The following is a 22,685-nucleotide window of genomic DNA, read 5'->3' on the forward strand; positions in this document are numbered from 1 at the left end:
ACTTCCAGTGGGTACTGACAGATTCTTATTCTAAAAAGTGGGTCCTGGTGTTAAAAGTTTGAGAACCACTGTCCTACTGTATAGTAATGGTGATAGAAATATTCTGTAATAGTAGTCATCCAGTGGAGGAGGAAAAAAAAAAGATTAACCTCCCTAAGTTAAAATGAAGAATAGACCAGATAGTACTTTTGTGTCTTCTTTTTTCTTGGTTCTTTCCTCCTAGTAGTTCACTGATAGGGTCTTGACTGAATAGCAGTACTTACAGCAGCCTGTAACTACCCAGTAGTGAAACAAGCAACAGCTGCTACAATAAAGAAATATCTACTGTGCAAATTTATATTAGTTTTATACCACTATGGGTGCAATCCTGACCCCTTATGTCAGTGCTTTCCAGCACTGACATAAGGGCAATGCAGCTCTGAGGTAAGTGAACAAACATTCCCTTACTTTGAGGAGGGCTCCATGAGTGACATCCAACTGCAGGATGCAGAACATGTCCCTTTGGCACAGCTATGCTAGTGCTGGAAAGCACTGACCATAAGGGATTAGGATTGCATCCTATACCTGTCATGACTTTCTGCTCCTCTTGCTGCTGTTAGGAATGATAGTTTGGTGAAGATGTTAAGAATTCTTTTTAAGTGATCTCTGTCTCCTCCACAGAACAACTGTTCTCAGGGTTCTGTGCTAAGAGAGAGTGCCCATTGATTGAAATCTATGTAGTACAGCTATGCTCAAAAATCTGCTCTGAAAAAGAAGGGGAAGCTTTCTCTCGTAAAACAGGAGATGTTCAAAGAGCATTGCATTTAGCCTTGCTGTTGCTTAAATTCTGACCTAACAATGCAGTGTCCTCTCATTATAACCAGATCAAGGGCCCAAATTTGCTGAGATCCCAGGAGTACTTTAGCAATTAGATTTTTTCCCCAATGTTCCACAAGATAGAAATTTGGACTTGGAGAGAAACTTGGTTTAAATTAATGTTCAGCCTTGGGGTCACTATGGGTGCAATTCTAACCCCTTATGTCAGTGCTTTCCAGCACTGACATAAGAGCAATGCAACTCTGAGGTAAGGGAACAAACATTCCCTTACTTTGAGGAGGCCTCCGTGAGTGACACCCAACTGCAGGTTGCAGCACATGTCCCATTGGCACTGCTATGCCAGTGCTGGAAAGCACTGACATAAGAGGTTAGGATTGCGCCCTAAGCTTATCAGGTGATCCTCAGTAAGACAAATGTAGTAATGGCAGACAAGATCCATGAAAGTCAACTTGCCTGCCCAACTGTCCCTCTCTTCCCTTGCAATACTTAGCCACAGAGGAGTATTGTGTTTTTGTGTGGTGTACTCTCAGTTTGTTTAGGGTGACAGTGAGACCTAAGACACTGGGCATTTCTCCAAGTGAATTGGCTGTGTCCCCTATAACCTATCCCAGAACCCTCTGCTGCATATAGGGCTCTATGGCAGACATACAGCAGTTCCTTGGCAGACTGATTCAATATGGAAAGAGCTTTCTAAACGTGTACATTGTAAAACTCTGGTTACAACAGCACATTATTTTTAATATACATTTATGGCCCAATTCTATGGACCTGTTGCACTGGTGTACCACCAGGTATATAACAGGGACCTACCAGCATGGCATCCTGTCCACCAATCTGTGCAGCACCAAAGTTCTACCAGTGGACGGTTGGGGATCAGGGCAGGTTGGGGCAGGAAAGGGTTGGATTGTGGAAGCAGTGGCACCAGCACATCTCAAACCTCCCCCCACCCATGCCACTAATTACTGTGGCCCTCCCTTTGGGGCACCATGACGCTGCTTGTCAGATAATTCACCCTTGTCAGGAAGTGAGCCACAGCACTTTGTGCTGGCTGCAGCTTCTCTCTGAACTCCAAATGTAGGTGGTAATCAATTATGTGTAGTTTCCCTCTCTCCCTCCCAAGGCTTTCTTTTTTTTAAATACAGCCACAGAACTTTCAGTGGAAAACTGCAGGTAGGTGGAGGAGGGGCTTCTTAACCCCTTCTAATTTTTTTTCCCACTAAAAGTGCCACATTGCAAACTGCTTCCTCCTCCATTTTACAATTTGCTTCCCCCATTCCCCACACCTCTGAAGAGAGTTTCTATATACAGAAGGGTGAGATAGAAGCAACCTAACAGGTGGTTGGAATGCTAAAGAAGCCCCCCTCCCATAATGTTAGACATTTAACACACATTAGCATCACCAATCCAGGCTTAGGCAGCAATCATACAACCCTTTCCTGGAAGTGAGACCCATTGAACACAATGGGATTTACTTCTGAGTAGAAGTGCATAGGAGTGCTCTGTTCTAATCTTCTTGAAAAAGTGGGGGAAATGCATAATTTGGCTGCCTTGATAGTGTGAAGAAAAAGATGATTTGTGTTGAAGGATGGCTAATCTTTATGAGTGATCCTTTGAACGCATTCTAGTCTCTTATGGTGATGACCTGAGTCAGCCATCCAAGAAAACAGATAAATGAGAGGTGTATGAATTGTCCTGTCTGTTTTTGTCTTTCCAGAAGGAAGCCGTGTCAGCCAGGAGCTCCGGTACACAAAGGAGAAGCTAGGAGAAGAGTCTCTCTACACATCCCAGATGCTGATACAAACTCCCAAACAGGAAGGAGAAAACATCCTGACCTCCGAGGCCTTGGGAATGCACCTGGAAGCTGCTCTTGCTGCTAGCAAAGTGCAAGTTTTACTCTATGGAAAGTGAGTCAGGCACAGAGGATCTGAACTGCACTCCTGACAAGGATATAATAATTGCATTGCTGGATCAGACTAAGGGCACAATCCTAACCAGGTCTACTCAGAAGTATATCCTATTTTGTTCAATGGGGCTTACTCTCAGAAAAGTGTGGTTAGGATTGCACCATAAGTCAACCTAGTCCAGCATTCTGTCTCTAACAGTGGTCAACCAAGTGCCTTTGGGTGCTCATGTGGGGTATGAAGCTTGTTATTAATTGTCCCTAGTGCGTGGCATTCAGAAGTGTGTTGCCCCTCTGCATAGAGGTTCTTCTATCATAGTATAGATGTTTTAGCTAACACTTGTCACTTACACTCATCCTCGTATAAATCTCATTTTGGAGATTCCTCTGATTGCCTAATGTAAATTGCCTCTTCTTTTCTTTAGGTCTTGGGATCTCAATAAAATATGCTACAAGTCCGGGGTCCCAATAATTGAGAATGGGATGATTGCACGGGTGAGTTGCCAAAGACCGCTCACAACTATGGAAACAGGGGTGCACTCTGGTACCAGTGGGAATCAGGTGGATCAGCTGGAAAGTTATTTGTTAGATAGCACAAGCAATTCCCTGGAAAGATGCTGATTGGCTAGAAAAGGGGGTGGGACCTGGAGAGGATATTCAAGTTGCTATGGAGATAGGGTGGAATCTTCAAAAAAGGATGCTGTCACAAAAGAGCATCCTTCTGGGTTCAGAGACCTGGGCATTTTTGCACAGACTGGACATTTTCCTTTAAGCTAGAGCCCTCACTAATGATAACTACTCCTGTGTTTTTGAGATAAGAGCTAATTGTGAAGCTTTATCTCCCTTCCAGTCATGTCCTGGGGGAGTAGGAAGAGGGAAGCCCATTTGAACCTCAGCTGTGCCTGACCTTTGATGATAAGCATTTAACACTCTCCTTGGCCTGGATGGTGAGAGATTTCTGACCTTTTTGAAAAATCTCTCTGTGCAACCATCTACTGTCACACTTAACTGAGCTAGTACCCTCACTCTGACTTGGGATGGGCCACTGTAGCCCATTTGGCCAAGATGTAACTTCCAGACTCTCAAGAAATGAGACATTGTTAGGATTGTGGGATTGTATTCTGAATGAGGCACTGAATTCCAAAAGACTGAGAGAGAAAAAGAGAATGGAGGTGTGTTTCATGGAGTGATTCTAACAGTAGGGCCAATAGAGAAGGTAGCCAAATATGCAGGAAAATTAGGAATGGACTTGGACAGGACAGGAAAGAGACTTAATCCTGAAGAGGCGCAATCCTAACCTGCACTGGAACAAGCAGGCCAGCTGGCCTGCACTGTATCTAGTGCAGGTTTGGTGCAGGCTGCAGCACAGCTTGGAGTAAGGGAATCATCACTCTGAGCAACTCCCTAGGCAGCTCTATGGGACTACTCGGATCTGTGCCACTTAAATTGGTGTCACAGATTCGAGCAGCCCATGTAATGCCAAGCTGTTCAGGAGTGGGATTAGGATCCGGCCCAAGTGCTGGATCCTTGACCCACCCCCATCTAGACCCAGTTTGCCTACCAACTCGCCTGCCACCCACCCACCCGCTGCCCCTGAATGCCCCTGGAGCACCCTCCCCAAACTCCTGTGGCGGCAGTACGCCAAAGGCACAAATTTACCCCAGCATGGCACAGCTCCAGCACAGCCAGGCACATATCCATGGATTGACCTTGCCTCCTCTTGAGTTGGCACAAATATACTTTACGACACGGTTGTGACTGCCGGATCCAGCATAAAGGACTTGTGCCGGCTTGGAGGGGGGATTGAATTTTGCTGCCCATTGATAAAGAGGCTTGGGAGGTGTGCTTTTGGTTATTCTCCATAACTGTTTCTATGTTGTGTCATAACTGGTTCACTACTATCCTATGTAGATGATTGAGAAGCTCTTTCCCTGTGTCATTGTGACCCCACTGGACTGCTTCTGGGATGGTGCCAAGCTGCAAGGGGGTTCTGCTTATCTCCCGTGAGTACCTGCTTTTCTGGTATACCTTTCTGCTCCATTATGATTTGAGCTGCACCTGCACTGAAAGGAGTCTGCATTGGTTTAAATATGTAACACACAGTTTGCATTTATCAGCTAATGGAACTGTGAGCTCCTTTCTGAGCTGACCTTGTAAGGCTTTGTTGGAGATACCTGACTTGATTACCTGCCTCTGGCCTGGTTCCCATAGATTATTTTTGGCTCAGTGAACTGATAAAAATACAGTACTATTGCCTCCTCACCCCTGTTATTTTTATACCTTTTCTCTTAGGCCTCTTCAGCTAATGCAACTCTTTTCAGGCTCTTCCACCACATGTGATGTAATAAATGTTACATAAATAAATATCAACAATAATTGCATTATTAATTATATGTAAGACTTTTCCTAAATGCTCAAAGTACTTCATAGGCATAATCACAATAGTCCTTTTAACAAACCAATCATTTTAGGAATATTTGTGAAGGAAATAAAGTAAGCGCACAGTCCTAACCCCTTATGTCAGTGCTTTCCAGCACTGACATAAGGACAATGCAGCTCTGAGGTAAGGGAACAAACATTCCCTTCCTTTGAGGAGGCCTCCGTGAGTGACACCCAACTGCAGGATGCAGCACACGTCCCATTGGCACTGCTATGCCAGTGCTGGAAAGCACTGACATAAGAGGTTAGGATTGCGCCCTAAGTGACCTTATCTAACCACAGGTGAATATCTTACTGCATGTTTTATGACCAACCCAAATCCCAGATGGTTTAACCTGTGTGCCCTTAAAGGCAAACTGGGTTGACCTAGGTAGGCTGTGTTACTAAGCATAGCGGATGATGTTGGATGTGGGCCTCTGCGCTTCTATGAGAGAAGGGTTGCAAAATATCTATAACTTCATGGGTTTCCTATACAAGTGCTGGTAGAATCTTGTGGGATATTTCTGGTTTCCTTCCCTGGCTTTTTGGACACCTCTTGGTAAGGTTAACTTTCTCTTTGCAGTGACTCCAAGATATTCGCTTGCCTTCCAGAGTGTGTTCAGTATTGTTGCAAGTACAGGGAAACTAATACATAGGAATCACCTTAAGGTCATTTGTGGGAGATCCTGGGCCAGGGGCTCCAGCCATATCAGAGCTGATGCTTTTCAGTGGCATCTACACTAAAGCTGTTGATGTAGCTTCTGTGGCATTGCTGGAAAACAGTAGATGTCAGTACTGCCTTGACGTACTGCTACTTTCCTTCCCTTTTGTCCCACCAGAGCATGGCCAAGGGGGATGATGCTTCCAGTCCCCTCACTGTGCAAGGCCACACTTGGGAGTGGGTTGCAGCTAGCAGTGGGTGGCATGGTGGTATCACATCCTCCAGCCTGCCCCACAGAATTTGGGAAGTGGTCCATAGCCCCAGCATTTTCTCCCTGCCGTGCTTCCAAATTGGAGGAAAAAATGCTTTCTCTCCTGGTCTGCCCCCTCCCCAAAGTTTCTACTTTGGGACCAATTGCTTTGTTTTGTTGCTCCTGCTGCCTTGTAATTATGTTTCTATTAAGGTGTACAAAATGGGGATGGAGGGGGAGAGAGGGTAAAGATGTGGGGACCAGCCCCTCTGGAGGCACTGGGTGGGGGGGAAGGCTAGGAACAATAGCGGGCATTCTTTCTGTTTACAAGTGTGTTTGTCCATAAGGGGCCCTGGAGACTTATGCTTTGTCAGCAAACGGCAACACCATGTATTCTCATGCTAATGATACTTTGAAAGCTTGAAGTTGCCCAACAAATGGAATAGTAGCTTTATTCAGCTTGCCGCTGAGAGAAAGGGGACAGTGCGGGAGGAGGAGAAAACGGGGTGCAGTGTTTCCCCTTGACCTCATCAAGCACTCACATCCAAGGAATGGGTTTTGAGGGCAGAGATCTGTTTTCATCCCATTTGAGTTTATATTGCATGATCCATGGGTAGTTTGTGTTGAATTAAAAAAAAAATTGCAGATTTGAGACTGGGGCTGGGGAGGCTACACTATAATTATCTTCTTAAATTTTCTTTTTTTTTTTAAAGTAGGAGGTGTGAGACTTAAGGATACACTTTGCATAACAACTCATGTTCTTGTATAAGCAGGGCAACTGGCAAAAGAAGTCAGCGTTTTCTTGCTCTTTCCAGACCTTTCCATGAAACACACTGAGCTTCATGATGTCCGATCTCTTTCCTTTTGCCTGCAGTCTCTTGGGTTCTGTGTTTATTTATAATGTCTCTCCTGTCCTCTCCCAACCCACTCCCCCCAAAAATTTCACACACAGATTCCAAAGTTTGCTCGTGAATGGCTGAAATGGGGAGCCTTTTCCCCAGGTCCAGCTTCCGCCTCAGTTCAGCTGAGGGTCTCTCTCTCTCCCCCTCCCTCCTTTTAACGCAAAGGGAGCGAAAACTTGGGAGAACAAAGGGCAGCAATCTATGGAAAAACAAAAGGGCCCCGGCTTGGCTCAGTGAAGCAAGAAACAGCAGATAAAAGAAGTTCTCTTTGGGAGCAGGAGCTGGGCTGTTTGGAATGTGGGAATCAGGCAAGAAGGAACTTTCTTGGGACCTGGGGTTTCATGAATGATTGGAGAGTGATTCTGCCCTGAGCATGACAAGACTTTCCTTGCCTGTACTTTCTTGCTTTCCTCATCTGCAAGTTTTGCTTTTTCCTTTAAAAAAAAAAGGGAAAAGAAAAGAACAAGCAGTTTCATGATTCCTGTTGAAAGATAAAATGTCACAACTCCCTTCACCACCCTAATAATTTTTTCTTACCATCTCAGGCTTAAATTAACTTATTAGGTTAATAAAATAAACTTGGGGGCAAGGAGGGGTGTATCAGACTCACTACATGCTAGAAAGAGCACCCAGCAGGCTCTAGGAGGGAAAATTTGCCCATCAGCTTGCAGGGGGTTGACAGCTTTTGAGCGTAAGTCTGTGAAACCTCAGATCCTGGTTCTAAATGGACAGAAAGAGAGCAAAAGAGCTTCCGGTTCTGCAGGCCACCATTTAGCAGGACTAGATAAGTCAACCCACATGAGGTTAGCACCTTCTGACACAAAGTAAGCTTCTGTGTCTTTGATAGTTGCATGGCTAGAAGTTGGTCTGGAGCAAATTCTCCCAGTATAAGGTTGAAATAAAGAGAGGAGGGAATAATACTTGCCAATCTTTTCCCTGCCACACTGTTATTACAGGCACAGAAGCTTAACGGTTGGATGCTCCTAACCTGCGTTTGTAGAACTGTCTCTATCCCATCTGCTAGAATTAAGACATAAGAATTACCCTTTGTTGGGAAGTAAGATTGACAGGTCACCTGGACGTGGTATCTTTGCCTATAATACTCCAAGGCACTGAATGAGACTATAGCTGCTGTGTTTTTACTTCCATTCATTCAGCACTTCATCCTGCTTGCTGTGGTCAGTAAGGCACGAGTATTGCTCCATAGTATGGTAGAGACAAGAATGAATGAGAGCACCAATGGTAGTCTGGGATAGGAGGAATATTGTTCCTCAGTGCTTTAGCAGATTATCTAAAGGTATAACAGCAGTAAAGAAAGAAATGTATGGTTAGTACATGTATGTGTGATTAGAAATGTTTGGTTAGTAAAGTTAGGGCGCAATCCTAACCCACTTTCCAGCACCAACATAAGGGCAATTAAACTTCAAGATAAGAGAACAAACATTCCCTTACTTTGAGGAGGCCTCCATAAGTGCCACCCAACTGCAGGATGCAGCACACGTCCCATTGGCACCACTATGCCAGTTCTGGGAAGTTGGTTAGGATTTCAGCCTGAGTAATGTCTGGCTGTAAGAGCTGGACCATAAGGAAGGCTGAGTGCTGAAGAATAGACACTTTTGAATTATGGTGTTGGAAAAGACTTTTGAGAGTCCCCTGGACTGCAAGGAGATCAAATCAGTCAATCCTACAGGAAATCAACCCTGACTGTTCATTGGGAGACCCTGATGCTGGGAAAAATTGAAGGCAAAAGGAGAAGGGGATGGCAGAGGATGATATGGTTAGATAGTGTCACAGCGGCAATGAACATGAATTTGGGCACACTCTGGAAGTTAGTGGTAGACAGGGGGGCCTGGTGTGCTGTGGTCCATGGGGTCACAAAGAGTCAGACATAACTTAACAGTATCTTCTTCTCAGGCTCCTGGGAAGTAGCTGCATGGAAGACAGTGCACATAAGAAATGGTTGGATATAATCGGATCTGAAATAAAATGGAAGTTTTTGTCTGGATTGTAGGTGCCGTCTTAGTTTCTGAGAGTGAGACACAAAGGTTGGCTTATCGATAACATTGGCTACTTAATGCTGCTGAGTGTACTCATGGGCAGTTTGCGCTGTGTGAAGTACGAAAGCATTCACATTTGTCAACAGGAGCTGTTTTAGCCAAGCTAAGCAATTGCTTTAAACAGTTGACCTCTCTCTGACCAAGAGAAGGATTCTTCCTTGGAAAATATGCTGATATGATCAACTATTATCAGATTCTTGAACCCAGAGAAGGTCTTTTTTTTTTTTGCTTAACTTTTATTTAAATCACTCAGTCCTGGAGTTGCAGCTAATATTAGTCCCTGAGCAAGGCTCTTTATCCCAGGATAAAGACCTGACTTGTGTGGAAGTTTCTACTAACCTCTCACTCCCTCTAGCATTTAAAATGGTTCTTATTGTCTCTCTCGTCAGTACTATCCATTTTCTGCATATTGTCAAAAACAGTTCTTCCTTTCATGTTGATCATGTAATCCACTCACTCCAGATCAAATGAGCTTAGGGTTTGACCTAGGAACTAGAATCTCTCTCACTATGGTCAGTTCCAACACTCCCTTGCGAAAGACGTGTCCTATGCAGTGGCTGCCTCCTGCTCTATTCCCCACCCCCAGTTTAGAGGCAGTTTTTGTGGTGGTTGGGAGTAGAACCAGATGAAGCAACAGTTGCAGTTTGTGAGTCCCCATGACTCCCCACAACTCAGTTGCCCCAAAGTCTTCTGTCTTGGTGGTTTCCCCTCCTTTCCCCCTTACTCCTATGTGGACAGGTTACTGACGTTTTCTCACGGTATGAGTGAAGGAACATTGTAACTGAAACTGGAGTAAGAGCAAAAGATGAATTAGCAGGCTATGGAACTTGCTGCCTCAGGATAGAGACTAGCAGAGCTTGGAATGGTTTGGAGAGTGGGAGAAGACTTACTATGGAAGGTCTAGGGCCCTAATGATTCATAAGCTGCCTTGGGTGCCCTTTGGGGAAAAAGGCAGAGTATAAATCTAATAAATGCTGAATTTATGGGAGATATGACTTCCCTTTTGTAGTACAACTCATCTGGGGATATGTTGTTTATGAGGGACTTGGGACAGGTCATTCCATATTTACCCATTAAAGAAGTTGCATTATGCCAAGGCTACCCTTTTAGTTGGAGTTGGAATAAAATGCCTTTTCTCCCATCAAAATGTCTATCCAAAAATGAGTTTATGATCTGCATGCTTATATAAAAATATAAACATACATAGAAATACACTGGACAATGTGGTATGCATGAGAAATACTTTCTTCTGTTCCAATATTTACTAAAAGCTTCTCTTACTTCTGGAATATACCATAATGCAACCAACTGCACATAACCTCATCCTTGTGTAACACACACACACACATGCATCCACACATAATCTTGGTCCTGCCAGAGGAGGCACTGTCTGGTCTCCTGGAGCTAGTAGTTCAAACCAGATGCCAAATGAAAGCAGCATGCCTGATCCTGTTATGCATGTGAACAAAAGATATGAAGCCCTATCCCAGTACTGCACACACCCCTCCCGCCCCTAAATGAGTCTTGTGCAGCCAGTCAGGGCAATTAACGCCAGCATGCTAACATCTTGATAGAGCCAGATCTGGGACAGCCAGGACCCTGCATGCAGGGGGAGAAGCAAGTACACCACAAGCTTATCCTGTCTTATTAGTTTATAAAAATGGATAGATGCAATGAATTGGAACCACACAGTCTAATAAATGTCCAGATCTGATATGTATACATCCAACAGAGAACTGCCTACCTTGCTGTTTGACGGGCACATTCTGTACTCCATATCTGGAACCTTTATTACTCCATAGAAAAATCATAACTGGGACTGAATGCCCACAGCCTGCTGTCACCCAGATGCTTGTCCAGGGTCAGCCTTGAGATAAGTTCACAAAAGTTACTAGCCTACAAAAAAAATCAAAAAAAAAAAATCAGCAATAGTCAACCTACTGATAATATGTGAATTTAAAATCAACTTTAAAAAAACCCCTGCTAATCCTAGACTTAAAAAAAATAAAGGTTGAAAAAACCCCAGCTGCTTTGGAATTACAAAATTAAAAAGAGGAGAAAAACAAATTGTTTGGGATTCTCAAAATCTGTTATCTTGATATAACATCAAAGAATAAAGGAACATATAGCAAAATCATGGCCACAGCTACATAGGAGCTTTTAATTGATGATACCCTTTCACAGATTCTGACTGATCAAACACAAGCAATAATTCTTTTGTGCTAAAACTGACAGCTGTATATAAGACAACTGGGCAGGGCTTTGCATTTTTCTTTGCTTTTTCCCTACCCCTTTAATTTGAGCCAGGATTTGGTAGAACTTGTTTTTACTGCTAGGATTCAGCCTGTGAATATGTGCGGTATTCGATAATCTCTGAGCAATAGTAAAATGCCTTTGTTACTCACAGAGTAACCTTAAGCAACCTTGTATGCATCCAAGAGTGATTTCCAGGTTTATTCACACACACACCCCACACACTCCTGAGGCAGCTACAGCTTTTGCAGCAAATACAAACAGAGCAAATTAGAATTTCCTTCTCACCTTTTCCTGTGACACCCTTAGAGCGTGGAAAAGGCAAATAGAAAGAAATAAGAGCTCCTCCCAGGGATAAAAGACCACCCTTAAAGAGCAGAGACAATCCACAGAGTCAGTTACTCTGGGTGCAAAAATGATACAAGCAGCAGAGCTCTTTACAAAGCAAAGCAGGAGGCTTCTGGTGAAGAACTGATTGATTATTGATGAGATAGGGGCTTGAGGGCTCAATCAACATGGTGCTAAAGGTGTATAATGGTGATGTTACTTTCAACATTTACAGTGGGAATGCACTGCAAATTAGATGCTCTCACCAGCTGGTCACTTGGAGCAATTTCTAGCTGTAACCATGTAACTAATTAATGACAAGCCTAGTCAAGTTCTTTGCCTCAGTCTAGGACAGCCATTTTCAACCACTGTCCACAGGTGTGCCACAGGAATTTGGGAGAGGGTCATTTATCAATAGGACCATTAGGGGATGTGAGCCCCAATTGACAGAACAGTGTGCCTTGTCAATTGTCAAAAAGCTGATGGTGTGCCTTGACCATTTTAGTGCCTTGCCAGTGTGCTGCGAGATGAAAAAGATTGAAAATCACTGGTCTAGGAGAATAGTGGAAAGAGAGGCTCCAACTGCATCCCACAAGCATTTCATGTCAACTTGCTCCTTTGGTGTGGCATTGTAGAGTGCCAGGACACTATGTGCCTATGCTGTAAGAAATATCAAGAAGTGTCGATATTTGGATACTTCCTTGCCCCATTAACTTACAACACTCTTTATCTCTGCAGGGGCCGACGGGACATCCAGTGGACCAACTTGGATCCCATTCAATTGATGGAGGAGCTTGGTCAGTTTGCCTCATTGGAAGGATTCAAGGAGATGCTGGATAAGGCAGAGGTTGGCCAAGCCTATATGGAACGGCCTTGTCTTGATCCCTTTGATCCTGAGTGTCCTTCAAGTGCCCCCAACAGCCAGAGTCGGATGGTGAGTTTCAGCTAAGAGATTTCTGTGTATGCATGAATGAGATACCTAGTTGTCTCAAGTAATATATAGGATGGCAAACTGTCTTCACTGTTCCACTTCAAATTGCAGTTGAGGGCTCACATGACAGCATCCTTTCCCTTGACGAAAGATTCCCACAATAGAATACAAGTGGACCCTTATTATCTGTGAGGGTTCTGTGCCTGGACTGCTTGTGGACACCGAATTCTGCATGAAATCAAATCATGCGGATTTTGGGGTCCCCTAAGCTCCAAATGCAACTGGAGTTTTACGCTGATCACATCCAAACCTGTTCTAGTCTCAGAATTACTTCTGGAGAACCTAGAAGGGCGCTTCTGGTTTTTGGGTGCAACCTCCATGGGTCACAGAAAGGTCCCCAAAAGTGTTGGGAGGCCACTGCTTCAGAGAAAACCAGAAGTGCACTTCTAGGATTTCCAGAGGCCACTCTGAGGCTCATGGAGGCTGCGTGCGGCACAGCTCTGGTCGCCTTCAGGGGGCTCAGGTGGGGCCTAGTCTGTCTCCGCACAGGTCCAGGGGAATCGTGTTGACCCAGATCCGTGGATGGAAATTCCGTGGATAAACAAGCTCCACCTGTACTAGTGTGTAAGAGAGAATCCTTCTGCCTGTCATCTTGTTTTCTGTGTATAAGGAGTGGTTTTGAATGGAGGAGCATTCCCCCATGTAAGTCCCTACTTGTAATCAGGGCAAGAGATGCTAAGAGGTCCATTAGGAGATATTTCATTTTCGTTCCAGGTGGTAATAACCTTCCTGTGCTGTTTTCCTTATCTGCATCCCACTTACCCCCTTCCTACAGCTCCTATTTGCTCCATAGGGGAAAGCATACAAGCACATGGGGGAAATAGTTGCTTCAAAGGGAATTTAGATCAAGGGTATGGCATAGGGAGACAGAATTAAATACTCTTGCCCCCAGCATCATACCTAACAACCTGCAGGACGTCCAGTCATTGGTCTCCCAGTGTCTCATCTAGGTTGGCCCTGGAGTGGTACAATTCAAGCATAGGTTTACCTTCAGATATGAGGAGGGTGGTGACTGAAGAGGGGGCATTTTCAATAATGTTATTTGGCTGTGGAATACTCTCCTTGGACGTACTTAAATTTTTTAGATCCTTGCCAGTAGGTGAATGCAATTTTATTCTTAGCTTTCAGTAGATTTTTATCTTTGCTGTTTTCTGCTTTTATTACTGTGAGCTGTTCATATTTCTCTCAGGACAGCATAGCTGGTTCTCCTTCTGCCCATTTTATCAATGTTAATTGCTGAATATTAAGTTTTTGTTGTTAGCTACCTCTGGAGCTTTAGCCAAAAGGCAGAGTAGAAATCCTTCAAACAAATAAGAGGTTTTGCAGCCTTAAAATCTGGATTTCCACAACTTATTCTTTATTTACTGCAGGTGTGGTAGAGGTGCTTTCACATCTGCAACACACACTAATTACCTCTTTTGGATACAAATCCAGAGCCAAAATGGCATCAAAAGGAGCATGATGAGCCAGCATTTTAGCGGACCAGTCAGGGTCCATCAACTCCTTTGGAGCCTGAATGCCAGACAGCCATCCAGGCCTGTCCTATCAATTTTTAAAGCCTCTTCTCTGTCATAAACTTCCATGTGCACCAGTAACCCTGGAAAGAATATGCCTGAAAGGCTGGCTTGGGGTGTGTGTGTGTATATCAAGCACTGTTTTGATCTTTGCTTAATGTGAGCATCTTCCATAAAAATCTAGTTCTGAGACCAAGAGCTGTACAAAGATATGTTAGACAGCTGTATAATAGTGCAGCCTGTCTATAGTAGCCTAATTGTAAAAAAAATTGTAAAATTGCAGAGTGTACCCATTAGGAATTATGAGATCTTTGCAGGATGGATGCTGAACATGCCATCTGTGCAAATCACTTAACCTAGGATAAATGTTGATGAGAAGCAAGAAGTTAGAGGTTGGCAAATTCCACTGATAAATGAGGTTTAAAATGTGTTATTAATTGCTCCAGAGACAGGCTACCTAGCTCTTCGAGCTGTTGGTGGCTGTTTTGCAACAACAGAAGTGCCTTCCACTATCATTAAAGGGCTCTGCGCATCAGCCCAATCCTCAATAGGATTGGGCCTCAAAGGGCAGAACTAACTGTGGGGTCCCCTGTGTCCTTAGCTTTGCCCCTAAGGGCAGTTCAGGAGGATAGGGAGATGTGGGGAGATGTGGAATGCTTTGCACTGTACCAGAGAGGCACAGGCAGGACTGATGGTGCTGATCCAGGCAGAGAGAGTGCAAGCTGGCCAGCGGGTGGTCATAATTGGAATGTGTCCCAGAACAGATGGCAGCTTCAGTGCCTGCAGGAGACAGAGTGGAAGAGAACAGTGCATGCGCATGCATGTGTATGTGCACACACAGAGCACATATGACCAAGGGCAAGCCCAGGGAGTGGGAGAATGAGGTTGCAGCTATAATTCCACATTTCCTGGCTTGTAAACCAAACTGTTATCATGATGGTTATCCAGTTTCTCTGGCTGTCACCACAGGAGCAGGAAGCAGATGCTTTTAGGATTGAAGGGAACATCCAGTGTGTGTGTGTGCCTTTAGGCAAGTTCACACACACACAGACACACACACAGAATCATTGAATCTCACAGTCAAAATAGGTTCTGAAAATACAACTCCCTGACCAAAGACAAATAGACAGTATATTTGCTTGTCTTATGCAGTCTTGAGAATCAAAGTAGTTCTCTACTATAGGTAGCAATTTTTATATTTTTCTAGCTATGCCTTTCAGTTTCCTTAGGAAAATATCCTCAGGCATTGGCTGACATGAATTCATCTGTGTGACACCTAAATTATGTTTGCGTGCTATAAACATTAAATAAGTACACACATAATTAAATTCTTTATGGCTGAAACTATGGAAATACTTGTCAGAGGTGTGCATGTAGATATGTACAATAGTTCAAGGTGTGATCTTTGTGCTTTTGGAATGTGTTTTTTGAGAAAGTGTGGAAAGTGCACCTTAAGAAAGTGGATCTTGGAGTTTCGTACTTTTCCTGATGGAGAATTGCATTGTTATGGGCTACATCTTTCTAAGTGTAGTTTTAGACTTTTGTACAAGGATTGCTCAGTGACTGTGGCAGGGCAAAGAAGTTGCACTAACTTTTAGCCGTCATTCTGTAGAAATAGCTTGAGCTGAATAGAACCATTATGGAGTGCTGTCACAGAAAAGCTAGAAACTCCAGATCTGCTTAACTCTGCTTGCTGTCCCTGCATGGAGACTGTGTGTTTTGCAAGCATTTGGTTGCATAATGAGAACAGTGGCAATACTATGTGGTATATAAAACAACTCTCTTCCATTCTGGGCAACTAAAGAGGCATTGGGCCGCTCCAAGGAGTATGTTATTCTGCAGACTGCTCCTCAATCTTAGTTATTCCAGGGTCAGTGTTGCTGTGCTGAAGCAAGATCATTGTTCCCAATGACATTACAGAGCAGAGGGAAAAATAGATTCTCTCCATTATTATTAACTAGCAGAATACCCATCATTATCATGTTTGCATGGGGGGGGGGGCTTTTGTATTGGGGGGAGATGCTTGAAATGGCCTTGTGGGATTTCTGTCTTCAAGGGTTTGGCCACCCAGTGTTATGGGTGGAAGTGAAGTTATATTCTCATCACAACATCGTACCCAACTACAAAACTTGAATTTTCCCCATAGCACTGAATGGTAGCCATCTACTTATGGGAGACTTAGAGTCAGCACCTGTCTGGGGGGTTAAGCCTGGTTTCTGCAACGATGACCTAACCAGAATCAAGCCTGCAAACTATTTCATATTAGTTTCTAGGTCTTGGTCATATATGGATGTGATGAAATGTTGGGAGAGTGTGATAGCACCTTACAGTCCCTGAGACAAATTTCGTTCTATGTTCATCTTATGAATGGAAACTTGAAGCTGAGAGTTGAATTCATGCAAGTTAAATAGGGATTTGAAACCTGTTTGGTATCACAAGCTCCATGTTCTGCCAATAGGAGCACACTGCCTCTTCTACAAAAATTTCTCTAGGGTTGTTAACTTGAGATTTTTGTCAAAGTACATCATCCCTTGTAGCCGGGATTTTTGTATTGATCAGTGACCAGAGGTCAATAGCAAGTAGTCAGTCATTCTGAAGCAAAATGGTTCTGTTTAAATGGTAGCACTAAATGTAACAATGCATGAGCTAGGAGGCTGGAGAAGTGCACAGAGTTACTTGCACCATGGAAAATTTTTGGTAGTGTAATCCTTAATAAGCATCTAAGCATCTTAATAAGCATCTAAGCATCTTTTTTCATGTCCTAACACTGCCATCTTACAATTCACTTAGCAGGAACCAGACATCCCCTCTGAGCTCACAGGTGGCTGTCATGGCTTTTCCCGAAAATACATGCACTGGCAAGAGGAGCTGATCCTGGGTGGCACAGTGAAGGATTCCCAGGGCAAGCTGAAAAGGTAAGTAAGTGTGTGTGTGTGTGTGACTGAGTGTCCATGCTAAGAAGAGGTCTCTGACCAGGAGTAACCTCAAATAGCTGAGGAATTCTTTCTACAGGAGAGGTGGCTCTTTTCCTGCAGGCTGGACCAATTAAAGATGATGGACAAAGTCATAAACCTTGTGTTTGTTTGGGGGTGGGAGCAGTGACTATTGGGAGCTGATTGAACTCTCATCCCCCCTCCCACTCCTTTTGTGATTGGGGGTGTGTGTGGTGAACTGTCCCCAGAACCAGCTTGTAACTTGATGCCATTAAGGTTCATATTCTTGTAAGCAATGGATGCATGTCCGTGACCTGACCTAGGAGCAACTGGCAAGTGTTGCTGAGCCTTGGGATTTATGTTGATCCCCGAAGCTATGGTTGCCATTCCCCTTGCCTCCTGAAGCCACCTGCCCACCCTTCCAGCTGACATTGATACTGTCTCCCTGCACAGACACCTGCTTGCAGCAATCCATGGCCTAGATCCCAAAGAGGAGCTCAGATGTGCCTATGATGGTACATGTTTGTTCATCGGCTTCACATTCAGATTTTGCGGTCTGCACTGGGTCTGCTACTGGACCTATCCCATCTATGGTACAGATTGCTATAATTCTAGTGTGGTGAAACACAGGCTGCTATAACAGAGCCCCTGGTAGAAGCATCAATTGAGCTTCCTCATACCACATTGTTCTGGCCAGAAGAGAATTCCCAGTTCTGGAGCCTTTCATTATCAACAAGGCAAAGGGTTGCAAAGAAACAACTGAGGAATGGAAGATCGAACTGGGAACAAGGAACAGTTAAGAGTTGTTCCTGAGCATCTGTATCCTTACTCTTATTTTTAAATCATAGGCAGATAACTAGAGAAAAAATGGGTAAGCAGGTCTTCGTCTTTGACTTGTCCTGACTTCTAACATTGGAAGGTTCAGGCACAAGAATGAGATGTGCTTGAACCCTTGGCATTACTGGAGTACATGTTAGTGGTTTCTATGCACGTCTAAGAAGAATCCTTTGGGAGGTTCTTTTTAAGTACTTATAGATGTTTTGTCTTGTGCATATTTCAGTCTGTACACTGTGAATCAGACATGTAAATCATCTGCCACAAGCACAAATGACAGGTCTGTTTTGTCACAGGCTGAGTGACTTCTTTTCTCACACTGTTCTTGGTGCATAAGCCACATGGCTGACACAGCAGAATGGTTCACTTTGCCTGCATTTAGTTGGGCAGGGGAAATGCTTGAGTTAAAAGCAGACCCAAAAGTGGATATGAAGCAGTCCCAAATGGGCTTCCTTGCCTAAGGAAGGCTAGAAACTAGGCTCCTGTCTTCTGCATGGAGCTCCAAGAGGTCAGTGGGCCCTAAGAGTTTAGTTCCAGAGTTTAAAGGAATCTTTCCTCCTTGACTGTGGAATTCAGAAGGCATCCCTGAGCTAATGTCTGTTTCCATAGAGCTGAAGCCCTACAGAGCATGTTCCTGCTGATGAGCCCACGGCAGCTCTTTGAGCACTACCGGGATGATTATGAGATACATGACATCAACTGGAGTGAGGAGAAGGCAGCAGCTGTGCTGGAGGCCTGGCAGCGGGAGTTTGTGGAGGTGAGATGGGAAGAGGGGTGACAAAGCAGGCTGTGAGGACTTCAGGGGCTGCTTGAGGCGAGTGAGTTGTCTGTGTGCATATGTGAGAGCACAAGTGTATGTACAAAAAGCTGAAAAGGAGGGATACCAGAGAGGGGATGCACTAAAGCACATGTGGGTCCATGGCAAAAGTATGTATGATGGAGAGAGTAATAAAATTAGAGAATGAGAGAGGGGTTATCATATAAGATTGTATACAACTAGACCTTAGTAAATATTAGTGGCTGTGCATCTTCTAGTTCATTGCTGCTTGTGCAGAAATAGAACTACATGCAGGACTGTTTCCAGAGTTCTAGAGCAGAAGAATGGCAAATCATTTTCAAAATTAGAAGATTACCCCCCCTGCCCCCGCAGTGCCAACCTTGTTTGGTACATGGCAAGTAGAGGAATTCGTTCAAGCCCTCTTGTGTCCTTTTGGGCCAGAGGCACCAAATTATTGTTATGAAAGTTATATACCGCTTTTCAACAACAACAACAGCAAAAAATCACAAAGCAGTTTACATAGGAAAATAAACTTTAAAATGGTTCTGTGTCTCAAAGGGACCAAGACTGTTATGAGGACTATCCAGAGTGAAATTCTGAACATGTAAAAAGGCCTCACTTACTTGAGTAGGTCCTGCATGGGGATTTGGACATGAGTAGAATGCTGGTTTAGATGGCATCTTAAAAGTTCCTGAGAGCAAATCTTGGAGGCCTTTCAGACCATGTGGGTGCCTGTGAATTGACTGTCGTTCATAAGCAGATTCTTTCACAAGACTTCAGGCTGCTTATGCTCTAGCAGGTTGTGCATGTGAGCTGGTTTCCCTTGCTTGTTATGAGTGGCAGGCATGGAAAAGTATGAATGTGAGCAAAGCCAATGAGATTATTGTGCTTCTCCCCCAGTATCTGATGGGTCTTGTTTCTTCCCAGTTGGCCCAGGAATCCCTCCCTGCGAATTCCTCCCAGACTATCCATGCCTTCTCCACCACCACACTCAATGACATCATGAAGTCCTTCTCAGACGTGAGCGCCATCCGTGTGGCAGGCGGATACCTGCTAATGGTGTGTAGCAGCTTCTTCCCTCCCTCCCCCCACCCCAATCCCTTTTGCTGCAGCTGTGATCCAGTGCATGGCTTCCTTGCCCGCACCCTTCCCCCCACTAACTGCCGTTCTGCTTTTTCTTGCAGCTGGCATATGCCTGTGTAACCATGCTACACTGGGACTGCTCTAAATCACAGGGTGCCGTGGGACTAGCTGGGGTTCTCCTGGTTGCCCTTTCAGTGGCAGCTGGACTTGGACTCTGTTCCTTACTGGGCATCTCCTTCAATGCAGCTACCACCCAGGTATGTGACACGTTGGTCCTGGAATGGCCTGCCTTCCCTCATGACAACCCCTGTCGTGCTTTGCTGTCCATCTTCCATCCACTCAGAATGCCACAGCACAGTATTTGAGAAAGTTGTGTTAGAGAGGAAAGGGTCTTTACAGAGCATTTTCTCCTTATGATTTTGGCCAAGGTTCCAACATGTTCATAGTGCTTTTTCAGCTCTCATGCCGCTCTAGTTGTCTCCATCCCTCTGGCTCTTCAGAGGACTCATAGGAAATAGAGGAGACACACATAATGGCTGGATTAGAAGGGATCTCTGTCCACTTGCACCTCCCAGCGGACTAGGAATATGCTTCCATCAGGCAGCAGAAACATGCAAGCAGTCCCTCAGCAAAGGTGCCTGCAAGGCAAGGAAGGCATGTAGTGAAACCAAATGCAGATGGCTTGTGTGTGTGAGTCATGCCATACACTTTAGCAGGAAGGAAAAAGTCCACAGGGCCACCAGCCAATCTGACTTTGGAAAAATGTGGGAAACATTGCTTTCTGCTCTGTTCTGTTACTATTGATTTATTAGTTTTTAATTGTATTTTTGGTGATTTTATTGTTTTTAGCTTGTTGCTTTTAGCTCCCTTGAACGCCTTCCTAATGGGAGGGAAACACATGGAATATACATGTTTATAGTTTATAATTTATAGTTGGGGCATAAAACCAAAAGTAAGCATTTGAGATGCCCTCTCCTCATCTCAGCACCACATACAGCTTTCCCTATCCCTGCATATCCTGAGACCTGTGTCTGATTTTGTGAAATTTGAGCAGATCCTAGCCATGCTCCTTCAACTGTGTTTCCCTTCATATCCAAATAGGTGCTGCCCTTCCTGGCACTGGGCATTGGTGTGGATGATATGTTCTTATTGGCACATGCCTTCACAGAGACTAGCCAGCATGTCCCTGTTAAGGTGAGAATGTTTTCTTATTCTTGTATAAAGAGTTCCTGTCTACTGCTGGTGCATGCTCAACCCCAGCCTTCCTTTCTGGGCTCATTTATTCTCATTTGCACCTTTCCTGCACAGGAGCGGACTGGTGAATGCCTACGGCGTAGTGGCACCAGTGTGGCACTCACCTCTGTCAATAACGTGATTGCTTTCTTCATGGCTGCCCTTGTGCCCATTCCAGCACTCCGTGCCTTCTCTTTGCAGGTAAGCCCCCCCCCCAGCACTTTCTCCATGCTGATATGCCTACACCATGTGCTTGTTCATATGAACCTTGTCCTCACATCTCTCTGTAGGCAATCCTTCCCTCTTTCCTCTGAGCTCCTCCTCCCTGCAGGTAGTTCTGCCTTCAGTGTCAGTTGAATGACACAGAGAAAGCAAAGGATATGCCAATTTTGTCAACATGGCTCCAGTTTTGAATGGACACTTCTTAGATAGAAGAGACCTCACAGCTTTATTCTCCTTGAACCAGTCTGCACATCCAGCATGTGGGCAAGTCAAAACTGACACATCTCTACAGAGAGCCCAAATGCCTTCTGAGCCATTCATTAATTAGTATTACTTGCATATAATCTGGCCCATCCTTTTCAGTTTTCTGAGAGGACCCTTCTGGATGTGTTGTCACTGATAGAGCTTAGGGAGATGGCAGCTAGAAACAGGGACTTCTTGATAGTGGCACTCTTTTTTTTTTTTTAAGGGGAATTCCCTCCCCTTTGGGTTGAGAACAACGCCTTCTCTAGAAGCCATCTGGTAAAGCTCAAATACTTTGTTCTTTCAAAAAACCTCCTAACTTCAGCAAGGTATTTTTAGTGGTATATCTGCTGGTTTTACTGGGGGCTTTCTTAATTATTTTATTTTTGCTGCTTGGGTGGTTGATTACCGCTGGTTGGTTTTAACATACACATTGTTATACTTAACAGGTGTTATTTATTATATATTTCATAGCTTTTATATTGCATGTATTTAAATGTTACTGTAAGCCATGTTGGGTGCCCTTCAGGGAGAAAGGCGGGATATAAATTCAATGAATAAATATTAGCGCTACCTTGGGCATAATGCAGTCCAGAATACTGGGACTGGCAGCAGAGAAACTCTTCTTTGTAAAAGATTATATGGCTAAAAATCTTCAGCATTTAACTGTTTATGGGCAGGAGGTCTGGTCTAGAGGGTAGAGCCTCCATCTGCCTGAAGATAACATCCACAAGGTCGCCAGTTCGAGGCCACCGGCACCGTGCGACCTTGGAGCAGCTGACAAGCTGAAGCCGAGCAATTCCATCTGCTCTGAGCGTGGGAGGATGGAGGCCAGAATGTGAAGCCAGATCGGAATGAAACACCTTGAATGTAGTAGTTCTTGAAAGAAAGAACCTTCTTTGAAATTGTAAAAATCCCTATTTAATAAGGGATTTAAATAAAGCCTGCCTATGTAAACCGCCTTGAATAAAGTCTTGAATAAAGACCAAGAAAGGCGGTATATAAATACCTGTTTATTATTATTATTATTATTATTATTATTATTATTATTATTATTATTATTATTATTATTATTATTATTATATGTGCTTCTCTACCACAGGCTGCTGTTGTGGTTGTTTTTAACTTTGCCATGGTGCTGTTCATCTTTCCTGCCATCCTAAGCCTGGACCTTCACCGGCGTGAAAACAAGAGACTGGACATTTTGTGCTGCTTCTACAGGTGCTGTCTGAAAAATGGGATGATAAACCATGATCTCCTTTCCCTTGGG

The 22,685-nt window shown here is 44.2% G+C and overlaps 1 protein-coding gene across 1 annotated transcript in view; it reads left to right on the top strand.

The window, feature by feature from the left end:
* PTCH2 (patched 2) overlaps window positions 1–22,685 on the top strand; it is a 58,268-nt gene that overhangs the window by 26,468 nt on the left and 9,115 nt on the right. The window contains exons 3-13 of the mRNA XM_066623537.1: window positions 2,531–2,720; window positions 3,142–3,211; window positions 4,628–4,719; window positions 12,323–12,518; window positions 16,883–17,004; window positions 18,466–18,613; window positions 19,562–19,693; window positions 19,819–19,974; window positions 20,819–20,911; window positions 21,026–21,151; window positions 22,518–22,636. Of these exons, the coding sequence (XP_066479634.1) occupies window positions 2,531–2,720; window positions 3,142–3,211; window positions 4,628–4,719; window positions 12,323–12,518; window positions 16,883–17,004; window positions 18,466–18,613; window positions 19,562–19,693; window positions 19,819–19,974; window positions 20,819–20,911; window positions 21,026–21,151; window positions 22,518–22,636 (1,444 nt within the window). The remainder of the gene's footprint in view (window positions 1–2,530; window positions 2,721–3,141; window positions 3,212–4,627; window positions 4,720–12,322; window positions 12,519–16,882; window positions 17,005–18,465; window positions 18,614–19,561; window positions 19,694–19,818; window positions 19,975–20,818; window positions 20,912–21,025; window positions 21,152–22,517; window positions 22,637–22,685) is intronic.

The sequence above is a fragment of the Tiliqua scincoides genome, chromosome 4, assembly GCF_035046505.1.
Source record: "Tiliqua scincoides isolate rTilSci1 chromosome 4, rTilSci1.hap2, whole genome shotgun sequence".
NCBI classification, from domain to species: domain Eukaryota; kingdom Metazoa; phylum Chordata; class Lepidosauria; order Squamata; family Scincidae; genus Tiliqua; species Tiliqua scincoides.